Genomic DNA, 23,446 nt, shown 5'->3' with positions numbered 1-23,446 from the left:
CAGGAGCAGTGTCCTGAAATCATCTGGAGGGCATCGGGTGGGCAATATCTGCTCTAGGGGGCTGTGTGCAGACTGCTTTCGTAGGATCAAGGACTAATTGCCCTTAGGAGCCCTCAGCAGAAACTCCACCTCTTCAGAAGCCCTGTTCTGACAGCAACGCTTCCCATGGGAAACCCCTTCCAGCCTTCAGCACAGCTAGGACTTCTGTTGCCTGCCTTCTGGGCCTCCTGCATTGCCCAGCTTCTTCCACTCCCCTTTCATTACACCTTCCTCATTCCTTTGTGCCGCCAGGAGAAGATGGGTGGTGCCAGAGGCTGGCAGAGGTGCTGTTGAGCAGGCTGGAAGAGGGTTCTCTCTGGGCAGCTGTGCCAGCTTTTGGAACAGAAGACTGCCACAATCACCCAGAGGATTTTGACCACATGGAGGCTCAATTTAGGACTCGTGTGTGTTACCAGCCCTGTGGGCACGACTCTAACAAGATGGTGCCAACGCCTTGTATTGGGGTAAGGGGCATACTGTATTAAGTCTCCCTTCAGCTCCACCTGCTAGTTGGATGATGGCAGCAGGTGTCTTGCATAGATGGTGAAATATACTCGGAGTCGAGAGTGGATTTCATGCTCTTTATTCAGCTCATAGTGGTGAGGAGGAATGGAAGTTCCCCCAGAATGTCTGCTTTATATACATTATTTACACAATGGGCCCCACGTGATTGGCTAATTTAGGGATTCTCCTGTAGGCCAATCAGGTCGCGGATTCACTTCCACCTGGAGTTGGATTGGGTGGCTCCTGTGGACCAATCAGACTGCTTTCTGGAGCCTATTGTTCTAGGACCAATCAAGCTGCTGCATTCTGTTTTTTTTTTTTTTATAAAATTTTTATTGGTTTTACAACATTTTTAAGAAAAACAAACAAACACTAAAAAAGACAAACATACACGTATAATTTCAAACATATTTTCATAAACCTCTTTTCTTGGACTTCCCCATACCCCCCCTCTCTGCATCCCAATGTCCATAATTCAACTAGCAACTCCCAATTGTTACTTTCCAATCTCTATCATCTTAGTCCTCTTTTATAGTCTAACCTTATATCCCTGTACCCTTTTGCTTCTGGAAACCACAACATTTTAGCATTCATTAAGTTTATAGTAGTCCTTAAGGTAGCTTTTAAATTTTTTCCACTCCTCTTCCACCGTCTCTTTTCGTTGGTCACGGATTCTGCCTGTCATCTCGGCCAATGTCATATAGTCCATCACTTTCATCTGCCATTCTTCCACAGTGGGTAAATCTTGTGTCTTCCAATACTTTGCGATGAGTATTCTTGCTGCTGTTGTGGCATACATAAAAAAAGTTCTATCTTTCTTTGTCACCAATTGGCCGACAATGCCCAAGAGAAAGGCCTCTGGTTTTTTAGGAAAGGTACATTTAAGTACCTTTTTCATTTCATTGTAGATCATTTCCCAGAAGGCCTTAATCTTCGGGCATGTCCACCAAAGGTGATAAAAGGTACCTTCAGTCTCTTTACACTTCCAACATTTATTATCGGGCAAATGATAGATTTTTGCCAGCTTGACTGGGGTCATGTACCACCTGTATACCATTTTCATAATGTTTTCCTTTAAGGCATTACATGCCGTAAATTTAATACCGGTGTTCCATAACCATTCCCAGTCAGCTGACATAATGTTATGTCCAACATCCTGAGCCCACTTAATCATAGCCGATTTAACTGTTTCATCCTGTGTGTTCCATTTCAACAGCAAGTTGTACATTCTGGATAAATTCTTAGTATTGGGTTCTAACAGTTCGGTTTCTAATTTTGATTTTTCCACCTGGAAACCGATTTTCCTGTCCTGTTTAAAAAATTCCATTATTTGACGATATTGGAACCAATTTTCTACTTTATGCTTCAATTTCTCCTGACTTTGTAGTTTGAACTTATCTCCATCCTGTTCTAAAATTTCCCAATACTTTGGCCATCCGACCTCCATATTGAGTTTCTTCACTGCTTTAGCCTCCACTGGTGAGACCCATCTAGGGGTTTTGTTTTCCAATAGATCTTTATATCTTATCCAAACATTAAACAATGCTTTTCTAACAATGTGATTTTTAAAGGCACTGTTAACTTTATCATACCAAAGATATGCATGCCAACCAAAAGCATTATTAAAACCTTCCAGATCCAAGATGTCCGTGTTCTCGAGGAGCATCCATTCTTTCAGCCAGCAAAAAGCTGCTGCCTCATAGTACAATTTTAGGTCCGGCAGGGCAAAACCCCCTCTTTCTTTAGCATCTGTCAATATCTTAAATTTAATTCGGGGCTTTTTGCCCTGCCAGACAAATTTCGAAATGTCTTTGTGCCACCTCTTAAAACATTCCATCTTGTCAAGAATCTGCAAGGTCTGAAACAAAAATAACATTCTAGGCAATACATTCATTTTGATTACTGCAATTCGGCCTAACATTGACAATTTCAAATTTGACCATATTTCTAGATCTTTTTTAATTTCTGACCAACATTTTTCATAGTTGTCCTTATACAAATTCACATTCTTAGATGTTAAGTAAACCCCTAGATATTTCACCTTCTTTACCACAGTCAAACCTGTTTCCTCTTGAAATTTCTCCTTTTCCATATCTGTTAAGTTTTTCCCTAAAACTTTGGTTTTTTGCTTGTTCAACTTAAATCCAGCTACCTGGCCAAACTGTTGTATTATTTCTAAAACCTTTTTCGTACTAGTGTTTGGCTCTTGCAAAGTCAATACTAGGTCATCTGCAAACGCTCTTAACTTATAATGTTTAGCTCCGACCTGCACACCTTTGACCTGCTGGTCATTTCTTATCATGTTCAGCAACACCTCCAGAACTGAAATAAAAAGTAATGGGGAAATCGGGCACCCCTGTCGTGTTCCTTTTTCTATCTTAAGTTCCTCAGTCACAACATTGTTTACAATCAGTTTAGCTTTTTGTTCAGAATATATTGCAGCCATACCATTCTCAAAACCCTGGCCTACCCCCATCCCATGAAGATTCTTCCTCATAAAACTCCAAGAAATATTGTCAAAGGCTTTCTCCGCGTCCACAAAAATCAATACTGCTTTAGTGTTTATATTCACCTCTAGCTTTTCCAGAATGTCTATTACATTCCTTACATTGTCTGCCAGGTGTCTTTTAGGGAGAAAACCTGCTTGGTCCTTATGAATCTTCTCCATCAAGACTCTTTTAAATCTTTTTGCCAAAATGTCTGCAAAAATTTTGTAATCCACATTAAGGAGTGATATTGGGCGGTAGTTCTTAAGTTGGGTCTTTTCAGTCTCTGACTTTGGTATGAGTGAAATATATGCCTCTTTCCACGATTCAGGTGCCCTTTTTCCCTCAAGGATCTCATTACAAACTTCTCTTAGTGGTTGAGTCAGCCATTCCTTCAGCGATTTGTAGTATCTGGAAGTCAGTCCATCTGGTCCCGGAGATTTGCCCAGTTGCATATTCTGAATGGCAGCCTCTATCTCTTGTTCTGAGATTCTCTGGTTCAAGTCCATCTTACTTTGATGAGAGATGTTTTGTAATCCATATTTTCCAAGGAATTTATCTATATCTTCTTCATTTTGCGGGCCTTGAGTGTAGAGTTTTTTAAAATAACTTAAAAAGCAATTTCTAATTTCATTAGGTTTAGATATATTCTTTCCATCCACCTCTAGGCTTGTAACTGTATTTAGTTTCTGCCTTTTCTTCAGTTGCCATGCCAAAAGTTTGCCACATTTATTTGCTGATTCAAAAGTCTTTTGCTTCATTTGCTTTATCTTCCATTCAATCTCTTGGTTCATCAATTCCATATATTGTGTTTGATATAACTTGATCTCTCTTAAAATATCCTGAGATTTTGGTTTTGTTCTTAATTTTCTCTCTCCTTCCTTTATCATTTCCAAAATCCTCTCTTTTTTCTCATTTTGTTTTTTCCTCTTTATTGAATTTTGTTGAATCAAAAATCCTCTCATAACCGCTTTGCTTGCGTCCCAGATCACTCTTTTCTCCACGTCGGTCCTCAAATTTATTTCAAAATAGTCTTTTAGGGTCTTTTGGGCCTTCGTGAGAATCTCCTTATCTCGAAAGAGGGTGTCATTCATTTTCCATCTAAATTGACCAGTTATTGTGAGTTTCATCTCCATCTTCACGGCGTTATGGTCGGAGCAAGTTTTTGGGCAGATTTCCACTTTCTTGATCTTTGGAGCCATTCCACTAGTAACCCAGATTTGATCGATTCTGGTCCAGGTCATCATTGCTTGGGAGAAGAAAGTTCCCTCTCTCTCCAGAGGGTTCCTTGTTCTCCATATGTCTATCAAGTCCATATTTTCTGTCATTTCGAAAAAAGTCTTAGGGAGTCTTAGGGAGTCTCCCTTCCTTGCTAACTGTTAGTCTTTGTGCCTTGTCCATGTTAGTGGAGACCACGCCATTCATGTCTCCCATGATTATCATATTGTAGTCCAGATAGTCAGTGAGGGTTTCATGGAGTCTCTTAAAGAAGTCAGATTTGCCTTCATTTGGTGCATAAATTCCAACCACTAGAAGTTTTTCTCCTTGTATTTGTATCTCCACTGCCAGATATCTCCCTTGTTCGTCCTTGAATATCATTTTTGGAGCCCATTTCTCCTTCACATATATTACAACTCCTCTCTTCTTAACTTTGTCTGATGAAATAAATTCTTGTCCTAGCCTTTTATTTATAAGTAATCTCCTGTGGGCTCTGGTTATGTGAGTTTCTTGTAGGCATATCAAGTCCAGTTGTTCTCTATTCAATATATGAAATACTTGTCTTCTCTTCAAAGGCCCATTGAGCCCATTACAATTCCAACTAAAGAATTGCAGAGCCATCTTGCTATTTTTCTGAGGCTCCTCCAACAGCTCCCAGTTGTTGCTCTTCTTCTGATGGTGGTGGTTTTTGTCCAATCGAGAGATTCAGGATATCCAGTGCTCTCCTCTGTTCTGCAAGTACGTCCACAGTCCCCTTCTGTAGGTCCTCCTGGTATCTTGCCAAAAATTTGTCTTTATCTTGAATTGTCTTTATTTTCACCTTGTTTGCCTTGTAGTCAAATGACAGTCCTTGTGGGAATTCCCACCTGAAGCGGATAGAATTTTTCTTTAGTAAAAGGGCTAAGTCCTTGTAGAAGTTTCTTAAGTCCAGAATGTATTTTGGGATGTCTTTGAAGATCTGTACAGCTGAATTTCCGATTTGCAAGGCCTTTTCAAAGTGTAGTCCTAGTATTTTGTCTCTTTCCTCCTTGGATCTGAGTGTGATCAAACAGTCTCTCGGGGTCTTTCTGTGTTGCTTTTTACCCAATCTAAAGGCAGTCGTAATTTTGAATTCGTCTTCCTCAAGGTCCCAGCAATCCACAAACTCCCGTGTCAAATATTCCACAAGGTTGTCTCTTTCATTCTCCGGAATCAGTCTTATTTTTAAGTTTCTCTCTTTCCTCTGTAACTCCCACAAGGCCAAGGTTGCATCATGCTCATAGACCTACAAGCTGCTGCATTCTGAATCCTATTGTTCTAGGACCAATCAGACTGCTGCATTCTGAATCCTATTGTTCTAGGACCAGACTGCTGCATTTTGGATCCTATTCAACTCAGTACATAACAGATGGATTAGAGAGAACTGACCCACACCTTTCCAGCTGAAATGTGTGATCTACAAATGCCAGGAAAATGTCTCAGGAAAGCTGGACTACGGTCAAACCTACCGAGTGTGTTCTTTCTTGCTTCTTTTTTGTTCTCTGTGCAGACCCCCAGGCAGCTAGCCATCTGCGCTTTGCTGCTCTCTGTCTACTTCTTCTTCTTTAAATAGAATGTGTAACAAAATCTGTTGTTTAAATTGCTCGGAAAACCTATGTCTGATGACAATTTCAAGGAGATCAAGCTCACTGCACTTCTGAAACAATTAGCTGGTCCAATAATAAGTAACATTTTGCCTGCTGTGTTGCTGACGTCAGCCCTTCAGAAACATTTTCCCACTGTTACTTAAAAAAAAAAAAAGTGTGACAAAAGGTAGAATTTGGGGCTGCTTTCCCATCATGCTGGGCTGCTTGCGCCTCCCTTCTGTTTTGCACTTAGCAACATGTTTCCTCAGCCCAGGCATGCCAGTGCGCCTTGGGGTTCGCAATGCCAGCAAGTCTTGGATTCTAATTCTGGAAGCTGGTTGCAAATGTTGCCTTCAGGACATTGTAGCTTATTTTCAAATCGGTGAGATAGTTTGAGTTGTCAAGCCCTTGTTCCCCCACTCACCTGCTCCCAAAGTTTTATAGCGTCAAGACTTAAAACTTTCAGCAGATTCTGAACCTGAGAGATACTAGGCTGTGGGAATGGAAATAGGCACTAGGAGAGGATCTGTTATTTAGTGATTATCCTTGCTGGAAACAGAAAGCCGGACTAGATGAAAGCTTTAGTCCAGTCTAGCTGAGATCTTCTCGTGGGAAGGAGAAGATGTTCTCCTCCCATTTTCATTACAGAATTGATCTTTTACAGGAAAGTTACTAAATTACCCAATCGCTCCTGTTGTAAAACTAATCAAATTTGGGTTTCTTACATATCGGTTTTGTCTGTTCCTTAGAAAATAATCACTCCCTCTCATAGCAAATTCAGGGGCTGCTGAGGCCTGTGGCCTTGTAACCAAAACAGAGTCACAGAGAAACCAGAAGGAGGTACCATCCCGCTTTGGGAAACAACAAGGTTTGTGGAAGTACAAAATATATGTGTGTTGGGGGGGGGGACACCCCCAAAGAGGCACCCCCTCCTTTGCCTTCAAAACAACCCCAAATAGCCCATTGTGAACTGAGTAGGTTTATTGATCACAGAATGCTGAGTGGCTGTGGGTGCAAGCTGGAAATGAAGTATTCTGGAAGAGGGCATGTATGTCTGTCTGGGACACTCAGCACACCACACTGCAACATTTTGTTGCAGTTTATATGGGTGCTGTCAGGGGACTGCCATTGGAACAGGGGGCCGTTGGAATACAGAGAGCCTCCAAAACTCCTGAGGAGCAGTTCCAGCAGTGGGAAAAGCCACACCTCCAATGGAGAAGAGAGGGAAGGGGCCAGCCAAGCGAGGAAAGGATGCTGCTGAGAGCCCCAGCGCCTCACCTCACCGGGCTGGCCAGGAGGGACGCACACCACTTCAGTCGCCCAGCTTGCACAGAGGGGTGAAACGCAAGGAGGGGAGGCGGAGGCTTGGGGTGCCGAAGTTCTTCTGTTGGGGGAGAAGCTGGAAGGGGCCACTCCCGAATTCTGCAAGTGACTAAGACGGACATGAACTTTGTAGATCTGCACTGTAAATAGTTTGCACAATAAAACCTGTAAAAGACAGGTTGGAGTCCTGCCTGGTTACTCACGAGCAACCACCATCAGCATCTGACAGGTGCTTATTACTTTGTAGGGCCATGATCGCTTTGATAAGATGCTTCATCTGTGTAACGGCTAGCTTTCATTTGTTTGGCGAAATTTCTCTTCTGAGCTTCGGATTTCTCTGGTCTCTCCTCAATTGGCCATTTCTTGAAGTTTGATGCTTTCCCGTCCATGCGCTCTGAACTGTGTTCGCTTCACACGTTCGTTATCTCTCCCCCCCCCCAGTGCTAACCATTGTGGATGATTGTCTCTCCATGCACAAATTCAAACCAGTCTTTCCCCATCATTGCTGTTCCAACCCTGCCTTCTCCTTGGCACAGGGATATTTTGATGCGGTGCCACTCTCAAGCGAGCCTTTCCTCATCGGCCTGCTGAGATGCTACAGCTGGTCCACAAGAAGGCCATCTCATGCCTGCAAGTTTCATGAGAATCTTTTCAAGCAAGGTCAGAAAACGCCGTCTCTGCGAGAGACCGATAGGAACAAAGAATGTAAAAATAATGGTCCTGAAATGTTAAATGCAATTGGAAACATTCCATTAGCCTGGGCGAATTATCCAGGGAACAATCTAAAATTGCGACTCTCTAGATTTTGTTCACATCGTTGCATATTATTCAACCCACATTATGCAAATTCGGCTGGATAATGTGTGCCTGCAAACTGAGTCTCTTTGTTCTGACCTTAGCAGGTGTAGCCAACATGCTACCATCCAGATGTGGTTGACTCCTAAGATACCGGACCATCAGCAATTTGGTCTTGGGAACAATTTGATGGAGGTTGTAGTTCAGCAACATTCTCTTGGGGCAGAGACACCACTTATTATACACCTCTCAATTGACCAGCATGATCCTTACATTTCCTAGCCACTGGATTTTGCAGGTTGATTTGACTGTCGTTCAGTGATGCTATTGAAAATAGCCAGTAGATGGCACCTTAGTTGCAGGAAGGAAGGAACCAATACATTTTGGATTTACAGTGGAGCCTCTTCTTCCTTCACGGAAACGTCACTGAAGTGTGTACCTGAAGAAGTGTGCAAGCACACGAAAGCTCATACCAAGAACTAACTTAGTTGGTCTTTAAGGTGCTACTGGAAGGAATTTTTTATTTTGACTATTGCAGACCAACACGGCTACCTATCTGTAACTGGAAACGTCACTGTGTGGGCTTCAGATCTGGATTACTGAATGACAAGAACATCTGCATAAAATTGCAGATTTCAAATCCCCAATTTCCTCTATGAAATGTTAAAGTAATCTATAATGCTGCTGCGGTGTTGTACAGATTTGAAAAGTGATTTTGAAAACTTGATCCAAACTCCTCACTTGGCATGGACAAGTGAATTGTTCCCTCCCTCCTTGCATGACTATGGGACACCTATTAGTGTGGCTGTACGTGCAAAATGCCCTCTGAAGTGGGAAAAGTCCATTCTACTTTCAGATTCAGCTTGCATCGGGAGAGTTCCGTTTAGAAGCACCCAATGTAATTTGATATATTTCCCCATGAAGATATATATGTTCAAATGCTTTGTCAAGTTCTGCTTGGGAAATAGCACTGCTTGCCATTTCTTTTAGTAGGATGAGTCATATAGGGTCAATACTCATTAAATATGTGAGTTGAAGCATCATGGTATTTATGAGACTGAGTTAAGTTATGAGCAAAATAAATTTGATGTCATTTATTATGTAGGATTTGCAGTTTTAACTGTGTAATATATGTTTAAGTAAATTGCAGCACTGGAGTTTTTTGCTGTAATATGTTTAATATTTTAGGAGATTGGATTAATATGTTGGTTATGTTGCATGTTCATATGGGTAATTGTGTGTGTATGGGTAATTTAGATGAAAGGAAATGAATGACCCTGTTCAATGACATATTTGGGGGCTGTAATGGATATAATTAATATTAATGTTCACTTTTTATTAGTCGAATGCTTTTTTATTAGCCTAATGCTTGATCAGATTTGGAATCTCATTTTAGAGAATCAGACATTAGTTATTAATATGATGTCATTATTGATATGCATCATTAAAGAAGAAAGTTCCAAAATTCACCATAGGGCAATACATTTATTACGACAAACAAAAAGCACATAATATGGTGAGTAAGCTTTTGAGTTCTTCTGTCCATCTGGTTGTTTTGCAAGATAGCAGTAGGAAGCATGGGGTTACATGTGCTGCCCTGCCATCAGTGTTCCTGTGCGTACTGGACCCACCCTAACTACCCTAACCCTTTTGCACTGAGTGGGGAAGTCCAAAGGGGGCTTCCAAGGAAGCGTCCATACAGTTGCTATTTTGGGGTGGGATTCAATCACAGATCAGCAGTTAAAGTTGATTTGGCTCAACAAACTCTTTCCCCACCTGCAAAAGCCAGGCTTCTTGTGATAAGGAAAGTTATGGGAAGCTGTACTGAAAAGTGTGGGTTAACAATTGCTTGGCAAGACATTGTAAGGTAAAGGTACCCCCTGACCGTTAGGTCCAGTTGCGGATGACTCTGGGGTTGCGGCGCTCATCTCACTCTATAGGCCAAAGATGCCGGCGTTTGTCCGCAGACAGCTTCCGGGTCATGTGGCCAGCATGACTAAGCTGCTTCTGGTGAACCAGAACAGCTCATGGAAATACCATTTACCTTCCCACTGGAGTGGTACCTATTTATCTACTTGCACTTGGACATGCTTTCGAACTGCTAGGTGGGACCGAACAACAGGAGCTCACCCCGTCATGGGGATTCGAACCACCAACCTTCTGATTGGCAAGCCCTAGGCTCAGTCGTTTAGACCAGATCGCCATCCACGTCCCATTTAAGACCTTGTATAACCCCCCCTACAAACAAATCAGAAGGAATGCTCAATAAACAGCTGATACCTAAACTCCCCACAAACTTTGTGCACACAAATTGGGATAAATGCTGAAGAAACAGATCACCCGGAAGCAACCTAAATGCATTCGGGCAAACCCACCTAGTATCCTCCATACAAACAGTAGTATTGCACTCTTGGGGACTCCAGGTTATGTGACGGATTCTCTGTGCAGTCACACAAATCAGAAGGCCCCTTCAGACCCACTCAATGCAAAAAGGCTGAGGAGGGAGCTAATGAGGCAGAAACATTGGGGTGAGAAGGTAGGGAGTGTGCATGACATCACTTTTTCAGACAACGACCCATGAATTGAGTTTGGGTGAACTGGGGAATAGGAACCAAACACGTTGTTTTCTTCCTAGTAGCTTGAGGTCAGAGTCATTTATTTCGGGCCGACTCTGGATATTGTAGCCTATGTGCCTACTCCTTCCCAATTAACCTTCTTGTTTAATGACATGTTGAATGACAAGGCAACATTAATCACAGTAGCTGCGTTTACTGGAGGAAAGGAAAAAACGTGCAAGATTTCACGGCGGGATGCAATGAATTCATTGTCCATTATTAGAAAGAACTTTTGTGTTTGAATGTGCAACCGTCGGTTATCGCCTTGACCAAAGGCCGTTGCGATTAATAAACAGAAAATGTCTGTTGCAGGGGAGGCTGTATTCGCTCTCGGTGCACAGAAATCTTATTTGCTGACTTCAAAAGAATGAGGCAACGCTAGCACTGGTGCCTGCTGGCATATCAAGCCAGGGAGACTGGGACGCTATCAGGCTGAAACGAGACTTTGGCTGGGAGTGGCAATCGTTACTTGGCACCTGGCCATGCTACAAGCTTAATTAACATAAATGTTAGGAGTTGCAGCGGCAGGATCCACACCATCATTCTTAATGTGCTGGGCAGAGAGGAAGAGAAGGGGGGGGGGGAGATCTCTACAGACCACATTTGATTAGTTTACAGCTGCATCTGGGCCCAGAAGGAATAAATCACTCTATTTAGTCATCAGTCGATACTTCCAACCAGCCATATACGTAGCAGAGAACTAGCAACAGCTGGGAGGACTGCAACCACACCCTTAGTCAGCCTGGACTGCCATGTCTGCTTCCCTCAATGCTGGTGGTAAGGTAAAGGTAAAGGGACCCCTGACCATTAGGTCCAGTCGTGAGCGCTTATCTCACTTATTGGCCAAGGGAGCTGGCATACAGCTTCCGGATCATGTGGCCAGCATGATGAAGCCGCTTCTGGCGAACCAGAGCAGCGCACGGAAATGCCGTTTACCTTCCTGCCGGAGTGGTACCTATTTATCTACTTGCACTTTGATGTGCTTTCGAACTGCTAGGTTGGCAGGAGCTGGGACAGAGCAATGGGAGCTCACCCCGTCGCGGGGATTCGAACCACAAACCTTCTGATTGGCAAGTCCTAGGCTCTGTGGTTTAACCCACAGCACCACCCGCATCCCCAGTGCTGGTGGGCATTGGCATTATAATCCAGCAACTCTGGGCACTGCCTAGGGTAGGGATGGTGGCAGAGGAAGAGACACGTGGCTGGTGCCTCTTTGAATCCAAGGCTGCTGTGAGTATGGGAGAACAAACACAAACCCCTGTGTTGCAAAGTGTAACAATCTACAACAATGCAAACACAACATGCTGGCAAATAACCGTTGTATATGATGTATATATCCTACAACACATCTCACAAAATATACGAGTAACTACAAGTTGTTCTATGTGTATGTGAGCACTGATCCACTAGCATGATCCCTTCTAGTATGAATATTTGATTGATAATTATATGTTGATGAAGACTTTACAGTGGTACCTCGGGTTAAGTACTTAATTCGTTCCGGAGGTCCGTTCTTAACCTGAAACTGTTCTTAACCTGAAGCACCACTTTAGCTAATGGGGCCTCCCGCTGCCGCCATGCCGCCAGAGCACGATTTCTGTTCTCATCCTGAAGCAAAGTTCTTAACCTGAAGCACAATTTCTGGGTTAGCGGAGTCTGTAACCTGAAGTGTATGTAACCCGAGGTACCACTGTATTCTGAAACAGTTGAACTATTCCGGATATACTGTTCTTTTGAAATTTCAGAGAGACATCTTCCTTTGAGACTTTTGTGAGACATCTTCCTTTGAGAGACGGCTTGGCGTTCCTTGCTACTCATTGATTTGTTTGATTCTTTGGTTGACTCTGATGCATATAACAACTTGTAGTTGTTCGTATATTTTGTGAGATGTATCTTGGCTAACTGCGGGAGGCAGTGGAAGACAGAAGTGCCTGGTGTGCTCTGGTCCATGGGGTCACGAAGAGTCGGACACGACTAAACGACTAAACAACAACAACAACATCTTAGCTGGTCTTGGCCGGGGAGGGTGGAGTATATAAAATATAAAATATAAAATATAAAATATAAAATATAAAATATAAAATATAAAATATAAAATATAAAATATAAAATATAAAATATAAAATATAAAATATAAAATATAAAATATAAAATGATATATACATCATTTTGAAGTGGCTTATTCGTATATTTTTAATGACATCATAAGCTATTATATATTCACTAACAGTTATTAGCCAGCATCTTGTGTTTGCATTTTTGTAGATTGTGACTATGGGAGAAGCAGGACGCACTTGGAGTGTGAATGCCGTGAGCCCCACCATCGTGGACTTAGGCTGCATATATGTGAGAAGAAACAGTGTGTTATAAAGGCACCACTGTCTTTGCTGTGCCTCCTTTTCAAAAGGATGTACGGAGTCTGGATGAGCACGCCTGGAACCCTGGAATCTTGCACCACTTGTGGAGACTGGGGTGGCATGTCAAAATATGTCATGAAACTTTAAGAGGTCCTGCAGCAGAGATCCTTTTTGGGCACCTTGCCTTCCAGGACCAGCTGGGTAGCCACCATGGAGAGAGTCTTTTCTGTGGTGACATCCCACTTATGGAATGCTCTTAAGGAGTCTTCTAGAGTAGCTGAAGTTAGTTGGCAGGTTAAAATAGTTTTTTGCTTTGTTTTTAATTGAGCAGAGCTTTTAGCATCTGCTCTGTAATCTGCTGTTGCCTTATATTTTGCACTTTGCTGCTTATGGTTGCTGCTTTTGATTGCTTTCTATGAAATAGATAATTTTCCTGGTTCACCTCCCCCCCCCCCTTCTTTGCTGTTTCTGTTTTATGGGCGCATGGATTGGTTTTCATGGCTGCTTTGTGATGCAATTGCTTGATTGTGAGCTGCTTTGCAAAGTGGGGAAGAGGCATATCACTACTTAAATAATAAATAACATGTGCTTATTCAGTGAATATGCAGAGGGGTGAGATATGCAGGAGAAGGAAAGGGCCTGAATTCCTTTGGTTTTATTCTGTTGCCTTATTTCAGACATTGAATTAGCATCCCACCCATTCTTCTCACACAGGTACAGCTGCACGTTCTCCACCTAACCCATCCATCCATCCATCCATCCATCCATCCTCCTGTTCACTGGATGATCACTTGAGCATTTTCATACTCCTCACTCTTTATTTATATGCCATCCTCCCCCCGCCCCCAGTAAACTGTGTCTAACATGGCTCACAATAAACCTTAGCTGGTGAAAACAGAAAACACTTTGTTGCAAAACCCATTAGTAGATGGGACAATTGAATACACATATGTTAATTTCAATTTTGCAATGAAACAGCATAGACTTCATACTTATAATACAGAGAAAATTCAAAAGCATCTGTCCAAAATTAAAATAAAGCTAACCCATGCTACTAGTGGCAGTCTTGCCACAGCAGATTGGCTTAAACACAGTTCAGGATAGGTGAGGTCCCTCCAGGCTAAATAGCTCGCAGGCTAGTTGGTGTCCTCATCTCTCCTCCAGAGGAGGCTGGCCGCAGCAAATGTAAGTGCTGGGGAATGGCGAAGACGGTAAATCCTCTTCTCCAGTCACCCAGATGTTCCTGCTGCTAAGGGATGTGGGTGGTGCTGTGGTCTAAACCACTGAGCTTCTTGGGCTTGCCGATCAGAAGGTCGGCAGTTCAAATCCCTGCCACGGGATGAGCTCCCGTTGCTCGGTCCCAGCTCCCGCCAACCTAGCTGTTCGAAAGCACACCAGTGCAAGTAGATAAATAGGTACCACTGCGGTGGGAAGGTAAACAGCATTTCCGTGCGCTCTGGCTTTCATCATGGTGTTCCGTTGTGCCAGAAGTGGTTTAGTCACGCTGGCCACATGACCTGGAAAGCTGTCTGTGGGCAAGCACCGGCTCCCTCAACCTGAAGCAAGATGAGCAGCACACCCCATAGTCGCCTTTGCTTGGACTTAACCATCCAGAGGTCCTTTGCCTATTTTTACCTCCTGTTACTAGTGCTGATCTTACTGCACTCTGCACCTTCTCCCTTCCTTGTTTCATCTCTTTTCTCTAAGACACTATGGAGATATACTTGGAGGGTCTTTCATTTTATCTCCTCAACAAACCTGTGACGCAGATTAGATAGGAACGGAATGATTTGCTCAAGACCACCTGGTGAGTTTCACGAAGGAGCATGGATTTGAACTCCATTTTCCAAAGCCAACTGTATCTACTCTTGCCACTCTTTGCTTTTCACTGAGCTCTAACCCTCAATACCTGATTGACTTAACAGTTGTCCTGCACTCCTAGTTTACAGTCCCCCCCCCCAGCCTCTTGGCAGCAGCAGCAGAATCTGCACAGAAGGGAAGGTATCTTCCATTTCCAGTTGCTGCTTAATCATCATCCCAGAGCCCCCTAATGCTAAGGCTGGCATTGCATGCACATACAGTTTGTTTGCAGGTTTACAAGATACCCGTGCTACTGCACACTCTGCCGCACTGGGGAAGGGGAGGAGAAATCAGTTTTGAAATATTTATACAACTCCAGTTGAAATGGTGTTTTTCTTTCTTTTTTTTTGAAAGTGTCAAAACATTGCTAAGAGTTCTTTTAGAGGACATTTAGGAAGAAAGAATGGACTAAGCTTGCAGACTTCATTCAGTCACCTGTAAAATTATTGCTGCTTGTAACCCCCCCCCCACTCCCCCCGCCCCAATTATGCTCAGGAGAAATGGCTAATTAAGCAGGCGGATAGCCTGCAGAAATGAGGCATTTTCAAGGCAACCAAGAGGACCTTTGCATTCATCACGAGTGCCAATTAAAACTGCGCTGTGTGAAAGCACCCTGAGAGACACAAGATGCGGTCAAAAGCCCATTGCTTCCTCCAAATGACGGTCTGCATAGCCATTTCCACTTCGGATTGCAAAGTGATTTCAAATCAGAACCAGTGAAGGCGGTGAAGGTCCTGTGTGAGTGCCTGGAGGCGGTTGGAGGATGGATGGCGGCTAATGGATTGAGGTTGAATCCTGACAAGACAGAAGTACTGTTTTTGGGGGACAGGGGGCAGGCGGGTGTGGAGGATTCCCTGGTCCTGAATGGGGTAACTGTGCCCCTGAAGGACCAGGTGCACAGCCTGGGAGTTATTTTGGACTCACAGCTGTCCATGGAGGCGCAGGTCAATTCTGTGTCCAGGGCAGCTGTCTACCAGCTCCACCTGGTACGCAGGCTGAGACCCTACTTCCCCGCGGACTGTCTCACCAGAGTGGTGCATGCTCTAGTTATCTCCCGCTTGGACTACTGCAATGCGCTCTACGTGGGGCTACCTTTGAAGGTGACTCGGAAACTACAGCTAATCCAGAATGCGGCAGCTAGACTGGTGACTGGGGGCGGCCGCCGAGACCACATAACACCGGTCTTGAAAGACCTACATTGGCTCCCAGTACGTTTCTGAGCACAATTCAAAGTGCTGGTGTTGACCTTTAAAGCCCTAAACGGCTTCGGCCCAGTATACCTGAAGGAGCGTCTCCACCCCCCATCGTTCTGCCCGGACGCTGAGGTCCAGCGCCGAGGGCCTTCTGGCGGTTCCCTCATTGCGAGAAGCAAAGCTACAGGGAACCAGGCAGAGGGCCTTCTCGGTAGTGGCACCCGCCCTGTGGAACGCCCTCCCATCAGATGTCAAAACGATAAACAACTACCTGATATTCAGAAGACATCTTAAGGCAGCCCTGTTCAGGGAAGTTTTTAATGTATGATATTTTAGTGTTTTTTGGTTTCTATGGAAGCCGCCCAGAGTGGCTGGGGAAACCCAGCCAGATGGGCGGGGTACAAATAATAATAAATAATAATAATAATAATTATTATTATTATTATTATTCCACAATACTCCGAGTGGATCTGAGACTCCAGCCAAAGAAGGGTGGTTTGCTTAGTATTTTTTTTTTAAGTGTCATACGTGTGCATGGTGTGTGCAACATAATTTAAACACAGAGGTCCCTGCCTCCCAGGAGCTTACAATATAAATGTGCAGGGACACAGGGTATAAAGGGATGAAAGCGAACAAGCGTGAGTATACAAACTTTGCGTCTAGCTCACACACCAGATGCCATTGCACAACTGTTCCTGGATTGCTCCACTTCAGCCTGCAGCTAGGAGGCAACACATCCTTGGGCCAGGGGGAGAGGAGGATGGTGGTAGAATCCCAGCAGGTAGAAATGTAGCATGTCAGGGAGAAGGCTCAACTACAGATCTTCTCCATGACATCTAGTTTTATTTTTTTAAAAAATGTGTGGAGTTTTATTTGTATGTAGAGAACAAACTATTATGGGGATCCTTGCTGCAGGCTGTGAACTAGGCTTCAGGCTTTACTCTAATTAAATTAGAGTAGTGAGTATTAATCGGCTGAGCCAAAGGTTTCATGGACAAGGTGATTAGGGTGAGCATGATAAAAGAGAGAGAGGTGATTCTATGGAAGAGTTCTGGGACGGAAGGCGTTACAGACTTAAAGGGAACTGAGTCACTTGAGAGAGCCCATAGATCACAGTTCTAGATTAACAAAATGGCACACCATCTTTTTCTCCCAGTACCCCCCTCCCCTTATTTCCCGCTGTGGCAAGTTGTGAAAGTGTGCCTTTTGGGAGTGTCAGGCAAAGTGACATGTTTTGTATTGCTGCAGTCAACTGGTGGGTTGGCTGCTGCAATGAGCTCCCCGAGGGGCCACCCTTAAAACATTCAGAAGCTTGTGTTTGTGCAGAAAATGGGGGGGGGAGGGGGAATGCAAATACTCCATGAATTCTTTCATTTCTTAAAAAACAACAACACAAGATTGGCAAGCTGTTATTGATTTGCCCCCCCCCCAACATACATAGGAGCAGTGGGGATGCACGGAACAGCAGTGGGAGGGAAGTGAGAAATGTTTGTTGTGTGCTTCAAAACACATAGACTTCTCCCCACCATGATTTTAAGATCATTAAGTCTATGGTCTAAAATCACCCATTGACTCTGAACCCTCACATCTTTTATCATCTTGGAGATTTAGCACTAGTTTGCTCATTTTGTTTTTATAGTTTACTTACAGATTTATAACCCGCTGGCACTGTGGGTTGAACCACAGAGCCTAGGGCTTGCCGATCAGAAGGTCGACGGTTTGAATCCCCACGACGGGGTGAGCTCCCATTGCTCGGTCCCTGCTCCTGCCAACCTAGCAGTTCGAAAGCACGTCAAAGTGCAAGTAGATAAATAGGTACCGCTCCGGCGGGAAGGTAAACGGCGTTTCTGTGTGCTGCTCTGGTTTGCCAGAAGCGGCTTAGTCATGCTGGCCACATGACCTGGAAGCTGTACGCCGGCTCCCTCGGCCAATAAAGCGAGATCAGCGCCGCAACCTCAGAGTCGTCCATGGCTGGACCTAATGGTCAGGGGTCCCTTTACCTTTACCTTTCAACCAGCAGTCTCACAAAGATTTACATTACGCATGGAAACACATGCCACAATATTGTTATAAGACAGGAAGTGGGTTGAGTTAGATGACCTCTCAGGGTCCAGCCCTGTGTTAGCTGTCAAATGTCATTCAGCTACATTCCCAAATCCTGCCTTATCCCAAGATCCTGCGAATCTGTGGAACTGGCTGAGTGTTTCGGTGAGCAAATGATGGCTGCAGTGAGAGGCTCTAAGATGCCAACAGAGGCTGTTTCTTGGCTGACCCCTTTGTACAGAGATCCAGGTTTTCCGTTCTGCCAGTTCTGGGTATATTTACATGCTTCTTGATGTATTATGACATTTATAGGCAACCTTCTCCACCTTGCTCAAGGAAGAACTCAGCATTTAGAAGCGCAACATAAAAGGCAATTACAAACAGATAGGAACTTCGCCAAAGTTCAAATACCAAGCACGAGCCCAGGCAATAATCAACCATTAAAATTCACAAGTATAGCCCAAATGAAAGTTCACTCCACTCCAAGTTAAAATACCAAAGTGCCCTTTTGGAAGGAAGCAGGAGTATCTCTGGAGAAGGGATGGTTTAGGGACCAGAAGGGCATCTTGGCTGTAAACACCGAATTGTCATTTTCAGAAGGAATGCCTCTGTCCCATGTCAGTTTCGCTCCTCCATTTCAGCCACCACTTCCCTAAATACAATAGAAGAGTTGACCAGAGATGCACAGAGCTGTTAAAACCCGAAGTTCCTGATCCATATGTTGTTCCTCGTGTGAGAGATTGGGGAGGGGGGCAGCCCCGTGCTCCAAACCTGTCTTGGGAGGGGATAGTGGTGAAGACCAGCCCATTAAGGACAATTTCCAGGGAAGCCTGGAGGGAAGATCTGGGGTGTTTCAAAGTTTGTGGGTGCGGAGGGGAGATGCTCTTGGAATCCCAGTTCTTAACCCACCTTCCTCTTGAGCTGGGTAAGGAGCTTGGGATTTTTCACATAAGGAACAGGGGAGCCAACTCCAGCCTCCTCAAGCGACCAGCTGAGGAGAAAAACTCTTGACAGGCTGCGTTTTCTTGCTGCTCAGCAATCTTCCGCTGCTACCCAGGGACTCCGAGGTGATGTCTTTGTTCAGTCGTAGACCCCTCCTTTCTCATCCTCTGTTGGAAGAACTAATTTGGTTGCTCAACAGAAGCAACCCCCCCCTCTCTCTGTGTGTGTGTGTGTGTGAGTGAGTGAGAGAGGAAAACCAACCATTCCTAAAGCTTGCGGGCATGAAAAGCTTAGTCAAACCCATTGTTAGCACTCCTCTACCCGCCCCAGCTCCGCAACACAAATGTGATTAATTCTCTTGGGAGAGGTACATATGGAGGAGGGGGATATGCGGGCTCCCCTCCTACTCTCTCTCTCTCTTTTCGTGGAAAAAGAAAATGAGATGATCTTTCTCTTTAGGAGGAGAAAGATGGAGCCGATTGCGAGGAAGTTAAACACTTCGCTCCCTAACTAGGCTGGAGTGGGCTGCAACCTGTTTCTCCACCTCTTGTCATAGGCTCTCGCCCAATTGCAGTTCCCCCTCCCCTTCCTGATGGGCAGATGGGAGAGCCTGAATCGCAGCCCCTTTGCTGTCTGATTTTGACAAGCACCCCGAGTTCCTCTGGACTGGATCCTTCGCGGAGGTCCAAGCAAGGAGGTGGAGTGGGGGGGGGGAAATCCCCCCCTCTTTTCTTTTCTTTTTTGTTGCCTCTAAACAAAGCCAGGAGGAGGAAGAGGAGGAGGAGGACGGGTCTGATTTAAAGCCTCGGTGCAGAGAGCTCCACGTAAAAAGAGGCAGAATCTGAGCTCGCCTCCCTAGCAAAAGCAACAGCAACCACCTGCTTCCTTTTAGGAGAAACCTGAACATTTCCTGCAAATTACACCATGGCTCTTTTTGCTTGCTGGGTTGGCCGATTTGGGTTGGGGTGATTTTTGTCATTATTCTTTTTGCAACGCCTTGTGTTTCGTGTTAAAAGGATCGCATGCCTCTCTGCTAAACGTTGCTTCCAGAGGAATGGAGGAGTCGTTGAACGCGGGGTTTTAAAAGCATCACCAAGAGAAAGAGAGAGAGAGAGAGAAGGAGGTGCTCTGGTGGGAACGCCAACCCCCCCCCCCCCGCTCACACACACCTTTACTGCTGCTTGCTATTTTGTGGAAAGGAGGGGGCCCTGATCGGATCACCTCTCTCTTTTCCTTCCAGGATGGCTCGCTTTGGAGAGGCGATGGCTGGCAGGCTGGGATCCGGAGATGGAGCTGCCGAGCAGAACAGGAACCGCCAGGGAGCCCCTGCCCCTTCGGGGGGGACCCCGGTAGCGTACAAGCAAACCAAAGCCCAACGGGCCAGGACTATGGCACTGTACAACCCTATACCCGTCCGTCAGAACTGCTTCACAGTCAACAGATCTCTCTTCATTTTTGGGGAAGACAACATTGTCAGGAAATATGCCAAGAAGCTGATCGACTGGCCATATCCTTTTCCCCTGTGTCCCTTTTCCATCTGATTCCCCCCCCCCTCCCCAATGTCTTCCCGTGACTGGTACCTGCTGAGCCAGCAACTGTGGGCAAAGGTAAGCTTCCGTCTCCCATTCCATTATGTAGCTGGAGGACCACACCGAGAGAGAGTGAGACCAAACCACATGCATGTCCCACCTCTCTTCCTTCCCATTCCCCCTAGCCCACCTAGGCATGTTTGCAATTCTAGCCTTGCTGCTTGGGCAACCTCTATTCCTCTTCACCTTGCTCCAGCAGTTTGCACTGGGCTGGGCTGCAGAGGACAGACTGACTTGGCTCTTTTGAGACAGCCACAGCCCAGCTTGTTGGCTGAAGAGATCTGGAATAGAATGCAATAGGATCCAGCCAACTCTAAAGACTACAAGTTCTCGCGCATCTAGGGGCATGTTCTGATGGCAAAATAATGGCTAAGCAAAGGGGAACTTGAGTTCATATTTAATCATTAGTTCCACATGCAAAAGCCAAGGTTCTCAATTTTCTCAAGAAATGGAAGGGTTCCCTGGGACTTAATCAGGGTGCTTCACTACCTGCCTCAGTAAAACATTTGGCCTTTTCGTAACAAATACATGCCAAGTGGGCATTGCGATGCCTTTGATTTTGGTGCGGTGCAAGAGTAGGCAAGCTTTCAAATGGCACAGAATTCTTCGTCAGGCAAGGAAATGCATCCTCCTTTTTTTTGCGCCAATGGAAGTTGACCTGGTTGTAAGAATTGCCTGCCATTGGTTGAAATGGAGATATGTGCAGAACAACCTCTCTCTTTCTTTTGACACAAACAGTCCCTTGAGCAGAGTAGAACCCCGCTGGTTAAATGGGTGATTTATAAATTTTGAAAATAAGCAAACAAACAAAATTCCTATCCTTTTCTTTCTCTGCGGTAAATAATTGATTTAAAACAAACAAACCTTAGTCTCAATTGACTTTACACGCTATATTCACCATAAGTCAGCACATTGATGACCAACATGCCATGCGGTTCTTGCCAGACTGTCTTCGTTTGCACCCTGACTATTTTGTACCAGCACTCCTATTGAATTGGCTGTGGGAACAGGTGTGCTGCTCAGGTGAGGCATTGCCAGCCTCACACTCTGCTTGCCAGCATCACCACATCGTCCTGGGTGGAAGAGGCCATGTGCTCTTCTGTCACCGAATGGACTCCAAAGAGTTAGGAGGCTGAGCTTAGAGCACCTGAACCAGAGTAAGCCGACTGCGAGTTAAATCGGACTGAGCTCTGCACACACACTTTTGCTATTTACAGCAGCAGCATTCGCTGGTAGTTTGCCATTAACTAATTGGAGCTGGAGCCCTCCGTCCCCCCCTCCTTTTGGACTCCAAAGCACAAGACACTGATGCATGGCATAAGTGCCTTAACTGCCTCAAGCCCACCCGCCGCCCACCCTTTCTCCCTGCCAGGCTTTTGTATTGCTGATTTCCAGTTCTAGCTATTCCGCCAAACAGCTCTTTTCGCTGCACTTGGCACACCCATGCTGCCAGTTGAGGGGGCTGCCCCCCGCTGTCGAGGGGATTGTGCCTTTGTCTCATTGAACTGGGCAGCCTAAGCAACACTGAGGTTGCAATCAACACTGCAGAAGGTAGCCCAGAGACCTCCAGCCCTCTCCATTCAGTACTAAGGACAGCTCCCAAATCTCTCTCTCTCTCTCTCTCTCTCTCTCTCTCTCACACACACACACACACACACACACACATACACACTCACTAGATTTCTTAATGAGGCCTTTGCCCACCTAGTGCCCTCCGGATTTTTGCACTACAACTCCCATCAGCTGCAGGCCTGGGCTGGGCACCAGGTTGGCAAAGGCTGTTGTGACACTTCACACTCTTTTATCTACCTTTGCTGCTGTTCTTGTGAGGTTGGTTCAAGAATATTCAACGGCTAGGTCTCGCCATTTCAGAGTATGTCAATATATGCAGCGAGAATTCTATTTCGAGTTACCGATTTTGCCAAACGAGCATATATTCAGAGCGAAGGGGTGTGTGATCTCGCGTAAGCTTGGTGCGGACTGGACTGCATCGGATGCCTCTTGTTGGCAGCCCTGCCCAGAACTGTGCCTCTCCAAGAGTGGTTGGTTCATTGGATTTCTCTCTCTGTTTGGCCGAGGGTGTGTTTTTGCGTGGAAGGAGGGCCTGCATAGAATAAGCATCCCCGTTCACTAGGCTCAGAGAGACATGTTTCGTCCTCCTGGTTGTAGAGACTAAACCACCCAGCGTCCAACATGAAAGGCAGGTTCTACCTCCACTGTAACTGTTCCCCTAAGTGTAAGTGTTCCTTCCCAGGCCATCCACATCAAGGAGAAAGTAAAAGGGATGCATTTGGAGACATTTCTGGGATGGGACTAATTGCAACATTTGGAGCAAGGCTTGTCCTCTCTCCACAGTGTTTCAGCTCGCCCCCTGTATCCTCTCGATAGAACTCAGCGGGAACTACTGAGAACTGATCCTGCTTCGGTCTGCTCCTTCACCTTCATAGCCCCACCCTGGCATTTGTCTCTTGCTTATCCTCAGGTGTGAATCTAGTGTGTGGTCAAATCCAGACACTGACTTTTATAGGAAGCAGGAGTGCCAGCTTGGCTCTTGCACCCATATTTGTGGGTGCCCGGTCCTTTCTTGGGGAATTTTGTGGGTGTTCGGGCCCCCAGTGCCCCAGGCAGTTGGCACCTATGCTAGGAAGGTAGATGGTCATTCTTTATAGCACAATGGCATGCTTTCTCTTCATTTTTGACAACACACGTTTTTTAGCACCGGCCACTTTTTCATGACCAGAAAACAAAATACCCAGAATGCCTTATTCTGCAGAATCTAGGAGCAGGATTTCATTGGCCCACAGAGTATTTTCAGGTGCAGGGGACAGTTCCATAAGTTCTTAACCAGCCAACGTAACAATAAGCAGATGACCACATA

The 23,446-nt window shown here is 45.1% G+C and overlaps 1 protein-coding gene across 1 annotated transcript in view; it reads left to right on the top strand.

The window, feature by feature from the left end:
• The window catches only part of CACNA1E (calcium voltage-gated channel subunit alpha1 E), a 479,552-nt gene that overhangs the window by 127,386 nt on the left and 328,720 nt on the right, over window positions 1-23,446 (top strand). Inside the window, exon 3 of the mRNA XM_083509855.1 lies at window positions 20,220-20,486. Within this exon, the coding sequence (XP_083365981.1) occupies window positions 20,220-20,486 (267 nt within the window). The remainder of the gene's footprint in view (window positions 1-20,219; window positions 20,487-23,446) is intronic.

The sequence above is a fragment of the Podarcis liolepis genome (assembly GCF_965112155.1).
Source record: "Podarcis liolepis genome assembly, chromosome: 6".
NCBI classification, from domain to species: Eukaryota; Metazoa; Chordata; class Lepidosauria; order Squamata; family Lacertidae; genus Podarcis; species Podarcis liolepis.
This window is presented reverse-complemented; position numbering and strand designations above follow the sequence as displayed.